Source organism: Coccidioides posadasii, chromosome 3 (genome assembly GCF_018416015.2).
Source record: "Coccidioides posadasii str. Silveira chromosome 3, complete sequence".
Classification (NCBI taxonomy): Eukaryota; Fungi; Ascomycota; class Eurotiomycetes; order Onygenales; family Onygenaceae; genus Coccidioides; species Coccidioides posadasii.
This window is the reverse complement of record NC_089409.1, coordinates 6,085,885-6,096,298: the sequence shown is the minus strand read 5'-3', so window position 1 is coordinate 6,096,298 and position 10,414 is coordinate 6,085,885. Positions and strand designations below refer to the sequence as shown.

Here is a 10,414-nt window from a genome sequence, read left to right as displayed (position 1 = left end):
AGTTCAATCTCTCAGTCTTAATCAAGATCAATATCAGATATCTGAGTGTTTTCTGATAGTCAAGCTGCTATTCAGAGTTTCATGAATCAAGATATTAATTCTGACTTATATTATCTTTAATCTATAAGAAAAACTACTAAGTATATCAGAAATCAACAAATTAATCTACATCTTCATTGGGTTCCTGCATATACTATAAATATACATGAAAATAAAGAAGCTAATCTAGCAGCAAAAAATGCTACAAAATTAAATCAAGTTTATTCAGAGAGATATGTAACTCTTACTTATATAAAAAGACAAATAAAAGAACAAGTAATGATAGAGTAGTATAAAGATCTTTTTAATAAAGAAAGCTCTACAAATTACTACTCTTAATTTAAAATAAAGTTCAGATGAAAAGTATCAGCTCTTTCTATATCAAAAAAAATATGGTTAACTATTTGCTAATTAAAACTTAATTATGAATATTTCAGATCTTATCTAGTAAGATTATCTGACTACTTTTTCAACTTATGCTCTTTCTGCAACTATGTTGAAAATTCAAAGCATTTATTATTAGACTACTCAGCTTATCAAACTGAAAGAAGAAAAATTTAACAAGAACTTGATATTTCTCAACTATCTTTAAATTTTATTTTTGAAACTGAATTAGACTTAAAATGGCTAGTTTTATTTCTGAAATGTACTGGAATAGCTACTAGACAGTGGCTTTCCCAAATATGCTAATTTTATTTCTTTTTTGATTTATATCATATTGCTACAAGAACTATTATTTTTCTTTAAAATTAATATTATGCTCTATCTGCTATTTGACTTTTGTAGAGAAAGAACATCTTATATTGTCTTGAAATACTTTGAATTTTATCCTTTATTCAGTTTCTACAATGTATACTAAGTAAATTCTAACAAAGAAGCTGTTAGGTAGTCTTTATAGTCACTGACTACATAAGACTATAATGAATAATAATAATAATAATAATAGTTGCCAGAATACAGATCTTTTATCTTGCTTTTTTTTTTCACATATATTTCTTCTAAAGATCCATTGTCACACTGATCCACTCATACAATCCTCACACTGGGCAGCAATAGATCTGATACTATCTTGTGAAAATATAAATATTGTACTGTTCTTTTTTGAATTAGCTATACTGCCTCTAGCAGACTCTTCTACCAAGCACAGATAATGCCTATTGGGACCATCAAAAAAGAACTGATCAAGCAAGATTGGGATAAATTATATTTCAAGATAATTTGGTTCATCTTTTGTTAATAGCCAGAGAATTTTATTCTCATTGCTGCCCTGTGAAGCTCCTGCAACAGGTATCTTCCGTAATACATAGCACTGGAGCTGCTGGTCATGGGTGAGCCAGATTATTAAATAATCACCAAATCTAAGCTTGTGAACTATCTTGTAGCAATCTCCACAAAAGATATCTTCAATAAGAATTGGATAGTACCCACCAGGGCTGTATCTTTTCAAATTCTCCACATCTGACTCAGGGTAGTAAATTTTTTTGGCTTCCAAAGACAGTGGCTTAGCTATAGAATAATAACACAGAAATAGATATTCTGGCTAAGAAGCAAGTCAATGTTGCATCAGTGGAGATTTATGAGGAAGTCTTTGGTGATATTGCTGAAAGACACTAAACCAAGAAAACAAAGATCCAACTCTGCTAACAGGAGCAAATTTCCAGCCAATGCTCATTGTCTTCTTGATGTGTGAGGAGTTGATGAACTGTTCAGGTTAGCCACTGATGACAGCTGAAAGACAAAACAGCCAATGCTAGCAGAGCTAAGGCAGGCTATGCCTCAATTAAGGATAGGCTGGTGTGATCACAGCCTCACACACCAACAGGCGCCAACATCACAGCCAGTCTGTCATTGATTTGACCAAATCAATACCTCCAAGCATCAACCCCTGAGGATTATTTTCTGGGCTTCAGGAGAACCCCGCTTTTGCGCTCTCTTCCAGTTGCCCTTGAAAGATGTCAAAACCATGCACGAGGGATTTTCTCCTGAATCGCCTTTTTGCTCCTTTCTTTTCGCCCTCAAACATTATCCGGAAGCAGTCTCAGCGGAGCTTGGAAAGTCATGGCTTCGTGGTATGATATAGGTTTGCCCTGGAGAGTCCTCAAAGCCGTGGCTTTTGGTGTGAAATATTTAGCCTGCAAAGGAAGCAGTCACCAGGTGTGATGATTGCTCAGGCTAATAAGAAACTGAATTCCATTAGGTAGCTAATCAACGACATATTAAGCATGAGGAAGAAAAGAAAAAGAAAGGAAAGATGCAGGCTGCGGTGCGGTTTATATAGCCAAGCAACGGGAGTCCCGGCTTTGAGCCCTGGCCCTAAGCCCTAATCGAGATAACCCAGTTTAGAGCCTTAGTGCTGTCACACCAGGTAGAGAGAGCCGTAGTAGATGGTTTTAGAAGTCAGAAAATCAAAGATGAATAGGCTGAAATGGAGCCATTTTTGGTGGTTTTAGAAAGAGCCAGAAAGCCAGAAATCCAAAAGTACCCAATTGCTCATTGGTTATTACGGCCATGAATTAGCAGGCACGCGCAGTGTATATGTATCGGCCTTACCCTTCAATTATTTAGTTCCCCTCGCATGAGGCAGCATCGAGGCGTTCTCTGTTTGGAGTTGACCCCGAGTGGCTTGCCCACAAAGCAAAGTGATGCAGAGATTTACTATGGTCGCAGCCAAATGTAGCGAGTCCAACGGTGGCAGAAAGATGGAACATTTCAGCGAAACCTTGAATCGTGTCGGAGCCGTGGTTCCACTGTTCCGAAAACCGCCGAATTGGCAGGCACTAAGCCAAACTAACTAGAGAAGAAGCTGCTGAGCTTGCTATGTGCTATTCCACCTGCTGAAAGTCTGTTGAACAGCCTGTTGTTCAACCCCCCAAGTCTTCAATCCCTAAGCCTACACTGTGCTCACAAGCTCCACCAAGGTGCAGCAATTGCAATATACTTGGGCATACAAGAATAAGATGTCCTAATCCTAGTTTAATTTAATTTGATTCAATTAGGGGTTGTTGAGCGTAGATAATTTGAAATAAAATTTAATTAGTTGGAATATGGAGATTTGGCTGCTCGCTCGGGGATGCTCGCTCGCTTGTACAGAGGTGTGGAACAGAAGTTCCTGGAAAGCTTATACAGACAATACTGTTTTACAAATATCTACTACCCCACCAAATTTGCTAGGAAACTCAAAGTACCCCTGAAATTGACTAGTCACTCTTATCTAAATTCTGTTCCAAATTTTCATCTTCTGTATCCTTCCAAGGATCCTCTTTACCCAAATTATATAGAGCAGCTAGAGCTTCAGCAGCTTTCAAAGTCTCTAGACTAGCTGTTCAAGAATCTGTCTCAAGATTCTGCTGTTAAGAGAGCTTTTTCTTAAGCTGTTGACTCTTTTATATGTGAGACATCTTATAATCACTCTCTTTATACTCATTACTTCCTTTCAAGCATATAATCTCTTGAATATAATATAAAATCTACTCAATCTACTGTTAAATCTTTACTTGTGACAGCTCTTTCCAGGCTTTCTTTTATTCATGTTCAGTGGTCTTAGATTCTTGTAGAACATTTTTAGTAGTTATATATTACTTGAGCTATATTCAGACAGGCTCAATTATATTTAAATCTGGTGAATTACTAGACTAAAGTAAGTGATTAATCTTGTGTATATATATATATATATATAGCTCTTATTAGTGAAAATAAGTATATACTAAAGCTTTATCTTCTAGAATAACAGTATTGGGTTGTGATTCAAGATATTTCTTGATAAAAGAAAATAATTTAGCAAGAAGAATCTTCTGAAATGAAAGAAGTATCAGATTAGCTAGAGAATTTAATAGTAAGATAATATAATCTTAACATTTTCTGATATCTATATTAATCAACTTTTCTCTTGCCTTATCAGACAAGCTTGCCAGTTTTTATAGTAAATTTGAAAGTTGGCTTTCTTTTATAGTTTGAATAAATTTATAAACAGTAAATTCTATTAACAAGCTTTTATTTCTCTCTTATTTTTATCTCAGAGTTAATATTCAAGATATTTAGTTTCTTTTAAGCTTGATATTTGACTGCTGCAGTCTTTGATTTTCAAATATAACAGAGTTTCTTCTTCTTGTACATAAAGTAATCTTAAAATATGAAATCTGAGAACTTCTTTTATTACTAATATATACAGATAGAATTATAAGCTTTTGAAAATTTTTTTTTATACATGAACTGCTTCTCTTCTATACTCAAGAACTACAAAAGCTTATCAGTTCAGATAATATTTTTTTAGTTCTTTAGAGTTTAGTTCTTATAGATAAGATAGAATCTGAGTCTTTTTTTCCTTATAGATTTAGTTAGATCTAGTTTCCAAGTTAATTTGACAATAATAAAGTTGTGTTTTTTAAGAATTTATAAAACACTTGAATAAGATATACTAGCTTTAAATACTAGAATCTCAGTAGATTTCTCTCTTTCTAAGCAGCTATTAGTTACAGAGATAATGATTTCAACTTTTTTAATACTTATTTTCTTTAATCAGTCTGATCTAAAGGCATCTTCCATATAACTAAGAGAAATTTAAAAGTTATTCTTGAGATTAAAGCCATGGTCTTTTGCTTGCTTTTGAATATTATAAAGAGTAGAAGAAGAAGTCTGAAAAGTATAAGAAACATCTAAGATAGAAATTCTATAAGAAATTAAAGCAAGAGCTTGAATTTATATAACAAGCTTATTATAGAGAGAGATTTCTCTGGAAGGCATGATAGACAAATTTGATGTTTTAAATTTGGAAAGATTTGGAAAAAGATAGAAGTCAGACTGTTTGTTGAATAATAGAAAATACCTGCTACCCTACTAAATTTTGGTGAAGCAGCAGGTAACTGCAATACATTGTAACAAAATAGAGTTTCCAGAAACTTTTGTTCCATACCTCTGTAGATTAATGTCAGTAGTTGTTAGTAAAAATTATTAATATAACATAATTCCACATCAAACCAGATATCACACTGAGTTAGACGCTAAAATTATCATATTCCAATTAACTAGATTTTAATTCAAAATATCTTAACACCACAACACTCAATTAAATTAAATTAAATTATATGTAATTGAGAATATCTTAATCTTGTATACCTAAGAGTATTACAATTGCTGCAGTGTTGTAGAGCTTGTTAATATGGAGCAGGCTCAGATGGCAAAGGCTTGCAAAATTAAATAACTGACTGGTCAACAGATACTGCAAGCTCTGCAGATAAAACTAGAAGACTTTAAACTTCTTTACTAGTTAAATCTTCTTTTTGTTGAATTCAGCATCTAGATCTCTTGTATTTTTGCTTCTCTATCTTATTTATGTTGAATATATTCTGGTATTACTTTTTTATAATTATAATACTGACTATGCTATATTTACAAGTCTTGATAATTTAATTAAAGTTTTTCATAAAGTTCTGAGTCTGCTAGTCTTCTATATAATCTTTAATCTTATCTGTCTGCTGGTGTAATTGCTGCAGGTTACTAGATATTTAAAGTATTCAGAATATAATTAAATTACTAGAGCTGCTGTATAAAGAAATAGAAGTTTGAAGTTGAATATTCAGCTGCTGAATAATATAGTCAGACTGAAATAATACTATTTCAATAGTCTTGAAGTTATTCTGAAGACTCTGAGCTTTGAAAGCTTCTGCACAGACTGTAAAATAAGCTTCTAAGAAATTAATCTTTTGAATAGCATTAACTTTCAGTTATATTTGTTGTTGAACTAGATCTCTATATACTTGCTTTAGAACTGCAAAGACACTTATATTCAGAAACTACAAAAAATATGATGAATATAGTAGCATGCAGAGTATAATAATTTCAGTATTCTTGCAAATTTAATTAAATTCTGATGTAAGATGACTGCCATACTTGTCCAGAATAAGAAGAATAGAACTGTTAATCTGATATAGCTTTACTGCAGAAATAAACAGTCTAGTAAGTTACTTGATTTTTATCTTATTTATAATCTAACTATTGATACTAATATCTAGTCTTTAGTATTCTGAAAGATCTTTAAGTTAAACTTTCTGCAGACTCTAATTTTTGAAAATAATGTATGATGATAGTGCTCAGTCAGAAATATTTACTGTCTTAATTACAGTTACTTATTTGTGATTTTCAGACTGTAGTAGCTTAGTCTAGCTGTAGTACTCACTACTAGTAATAATCTTAGTAGTGGTACAGAGTCCTATTAAAAAGCTAATTTTATTAAAGTTATAGATATCTTTAGACAGAATCTCATACTTAGTAATTATATTTTTCAAAATCTTAAATCAGCTCTGAATAATCTTCATATTCTTATATTTGATCTGGTTATAATTATAAAGATATGAATAACAGTATTGAAGCTCTGTATAGTGTTTAATCAGTCTTGAAATCTAGTTCTTGCTAATCTGGAAGAGAATAGTGATGAAATACTATAGAGAAAGAAGATAATTAGCTGTATTCTCAATTAATACTGCCTGAGGAAGAAATTCTTATTTAGTTTGATCTAGTATTTATTTAACTAGCTTATCTTCTTCAGCAGAAGATAATTTAGCTGAATTTATATGTAAATTCATCTGTAAAGACTGTTCTTTTAGCTGATTGTATAAAGTAGAATGAGACACCTTAAATAGCCTTGCTGCTTCATGAATTAAGAAAATTTCTTGCTTTTTGAAGACAGAAATTGCAAGTTCAATTCTTCTCTCTTGCTCTTGAGAATTTGAAGACTTTTTATTGCAAATTGGTGGCATAATTGCGCATTGAAGTGGATGAGTAGTTAAATTAAAAGATATTTTGAAATGGTGTCCAACTTGGTGTGGTGTCCGGTTCGGTGTGGAATTACGTTACTTCCCGGCGAACTTGATCATTTGTCCACATAATATAGTCTGCTTTGCAAGTACTAATCAAATTTCTTGAATTTTATCTTTGTAGATGGTGAGGATGTGGTAGACCCAATACCATCTTTTGCAATCCTTATTGAATAAGCTCTGGTACATACAATCTCTTTTTCTACTTTCTTTTTTTCTTTTTGGTTTCTTTCTAGGGCAGCGGGCAGCTAGGTATGTATAATTTCATTTACTCCAGTCATACAGAGCCTGTGTACAACATCTAGACAAGGCTTGCACCTTTACATGGTGCCTAGGACTAGTAGCCTGTACACTGTACAGTGAAGCCAAGCAAGTTGAGTATTAAGTTTTATATCATGTGAACAAATGATCAAGTTCGCCGGGCAAGTTCGCCGGGTGATCAAGTTCGCCGGGAAGTACGTTAAGTTGTCAGAAACATTAAGTTAGAAAGTGATTAAGCAATGCTAAACTTAAAATGGTTAGTTTGTGCCACCTTCTTTGGCATACCAGGTACTCCGTACGGAGTACGGAGTACAGAGTAATTCGAATAACTTGACCACTGGGCACCTTCGAAAGGCTTGAATTGTGACCTCTTCTGCCTTGACCTTCATGATATAATCAAAAATGATGGGTGTCAAGCAAACAGTTAACTTGTTCCTTATTAGTCTGAATTTTTTCTTTGCCTCCAATGTGGTCTCTGGCCTAGACAAGTTCACCCAATTCAGCTCCCTTCCCAAATCCTTGTTGCCAATTCAACTTGACGATTCAAGCTACAACGAGATTGTATCTGATCCTCGCGATTACCATGTCGCTATTCTTCTTACGGCAGTTGAGGCTCGTTATGGATGTCAACTATGTCGAGATATGCAGCCGGAATGGGATTTGTTAGCGAAGAGCTGGAATAAGGCCTCTCACCCTTCGACAAGACTACTCTTTGGTACACTCGATTTCGATCAAGGGAAAGCTGTTTTCCAAAAGGTAGCGAGAAACATTCAAGAATAGATGACATTAACTGAATGTGAGGCTAGCTCATTCTTCAAACCGCCCCTGTGCTACTCCTCTTTCCTCCAACTGTTGGACCTGCTGCTAGACAGAACAGTTCGCCCCTTCGATATGATTTTAATGGGTAAGTCATGGCAAGGGAAATTCACGTTGGCATTGGAGCATCATTTTGATCTACTCCAGACCTGTTTCCGCGGACCAGCTTTACACCTGGATCAGCCGCCACCTTCCCGAAAGTCCAAGCCTTGATATAGTTCGTCCGGTAAACTACACCCGAATCCTGGGAATAACTACTTCCCTTCTCTGCCTTATTTCGATTTTTGCAGCCTCTTCTCCCTACATCTTGCCAGTTGTACGCAACCGAACTATATGGGCTGCTATGAGTTTGATTGCCCTCCTTCTCTTCACGAGCGGTCATATGTTTAATCACATTCGAAAGGTTCCATATGTGACTGGTGATGGCAAAGGTGGAATAACCTATTTTGCTAGCGGGTTTTCAAACCAGTTTGGGCTGGAAAGCCAAATCATTGCTGCAATATGTAAGTCCCAGCTTTTCTAAACTATGGAAATGTGAATATCTAGGTACTAATATTTATTTTCAAGATGGGCTTTTGTCTTTCACTATCATAGCGTTAGCCACAAAAACACCACAGATTGTTGACACCAAGGCACAGCAGGCAAGTGTTGTTATTTGGAGCATAATTTTATTAGGCATGTACAGCTTTCTCATGAGTATTTTCCGAGCTAAAAGTGGAGGTTACCCATTTTTCCTTCCACCATTTTAACAGTTTAAAAGTGCTGTTACTCTGAACTTGTACTTTACTTATTTTTTCTTTTTATTTTTTTTTCCTTTCAGCTTTATTTATATATACTCTGTATAGACTTATTATATGCATACTTTGCCTAGTTACTTACTAGAAATTTTAACTTTAAAATATTATTATTATTATTATTATTCATTATAGTCTTATGCAGTCAGTGACTATGAAGACTACTTAGCAGCTTATCTGTTAGAATTTACTTAGTAGACATTGTAGAAACTGAACAAGAGAAAAATCAAAGTATTTCAAGACAATATAAAATATTCTTTCTCCACAAAAATCAAATAACAGATAGTATATAATATTAATATCAGAAAAAAGCAAAAATTCTTATAGCAGTGTGATAAAAATTAAAAGAAAATAAAATTAATATATTTGAAAAAACTATTATTTAGTGACTATTTCAGTATATTTCAGAAATAAAACTAGCTATTTTAGATCTAATTCAGTTTTAAAGATTAAATTTAAAGATAGTTAGAAAATATCAAGTTCTTATTAAATTTTTCTTCTTTTAGTTTAATAAGCTAAGTAGTTTAATAATAAATGATTTAAATTTTCAACATAATTACAGAAATAGTATAAGTTAAAAGAGTAGTCAGATAATCTTATTAGATAAAATCTGAAATATTTATAATCAAGCTTTAATTAACAAATAATTAACCATATCTTCTTAAATATAGAAAGAGTAGATGCTTTTTATTGAAATTTTATTTTGAACTAAATAGTAATTTATAGAACTTTCTTTATTAAAAAGATTTTCATACTACTGTATTATTACTTGTTCTTTAATTTATCTTTTAATATAAATAAGGATATATATCTCTTTAAATAAACTTGATTTAATTCTGTAGTATTTTTTACTGCTAGATTAGCTTTTTTATTTTCATGTATATTTATACATGCAGAAATCTAATAAAGATGTAGATTAATTTGCTGATTTTTAATATACTTAGTAGTTTTTTGTGAGGATCGTACGTGTGGATCAGCGTGACAATGAATCTCTAGGGGAAATATACATGGAAAAAGAGTACATGAGGTAAAAGGTCTGTATTCTGGCAACTATATATGACTTGTAAACAAGATTGCCACTGGCTCCCAGCAAGGGGTTTGTGCAGTGACAGCCTTTTATGTGTGCTCATGAGCACATGACTTAGTGCCTCGCGAGGACACATGCAACTCCCAGTAGCTCACAAGCTGAGACCTCTGGCCCTCGCGGGTGCTGTTTGTCTGTGTAAGGGGTTCGCGGCGAATCCTTACATTTTTCTTATAGATTGAAGATAATATAAGCTAGAATTGAGATCTTGATTCATGAGTCTTTGAATAGCAGCTTGACTATCAGAAAATATCCAGATATTTGATATTAATCTTGATTAAAATTAAGAAATAAAACTTGCTAATTTAAATACTTTATCTATAGCAAACAGTTTTGTATTAAAAGCTTTAAGATGTTTGTCTAGATTCTATAAGAATCTAATATTATCTTATAAGTTGTATACAGAACAATCCACAGAATGCTCTTTTCACAACTCAGTTAATTCTTGTTCAAATCAGATGGTACTATATTTATTTGAAAGCTATTTCTCTACCTAAGAATTCCTCCAATTTTCACTTGGTTTGCCTTGCAAGTTGTTGAGATATAAGTGAAAATACATGGTGCTAGCTTTGCACCTATCAGAAACACTTCTCATATTATTATTCAGCAAC

At 33.2% G+C, this 10,414-nt stretch overlaps 1 protein-coding gene across 1 annotated transcript; it reads left to right on the top strand.

The window, feature by feature from the left end:
- Nucleotides 1–7,449: 7,449 nt before the first annotated feature.
- Nucleotides 7,450–8,706, top strand: OST3 (oligosaccharyl transferase subunit ost3/OST6). The gene is made up of 4 exons (XM_003066811.2): nt 7,450–7,865; nt 7,916–8,013; nt 8,073–8,428; nt 8,493–8,706. The coding sequence occupies exons 1-4, from the start codon at nt 7,512–7,514 to the stop codon at nt 8,672–8,674; spliced, it is 990 nt and encodes a 329-aa protein (XP_003066857.2). The 5' UTR covers nt 7,450–7,511; the 3' UTR covers nt 8,675–8,706.
- Nucleotides 8,707–10,414: the final 1,708 nt, after the last annotated feature.

What these genes read in the sequence shown, in the direction of transcription:
- OST3 (XM_003066811.2), top strand. Translation starts at nt 7,512, where the DNA reads ATGATGGGTGTCAAGCAAACAGTTAACTTGTTCCTTATTAGTCTGAAT. An exon ending in CTTCGATATGATTTTAATGG is followed by an intron (nt 8,014 to 8,072) that starts GTAAGTCATGGC and finishes GATCTACTCCAG; the next exon opens with ACCTGTTTCCGCGGACCAGC. An exon ending in CCAAATCATTGCTGCAATAT is followed by an intron (nt 8,429 to 8,492) that starts GTAAGTCCCAGC and finishes TTTATTTTCAAG; the next exon opens with ATGGGCTTTTGTCTTTCACT.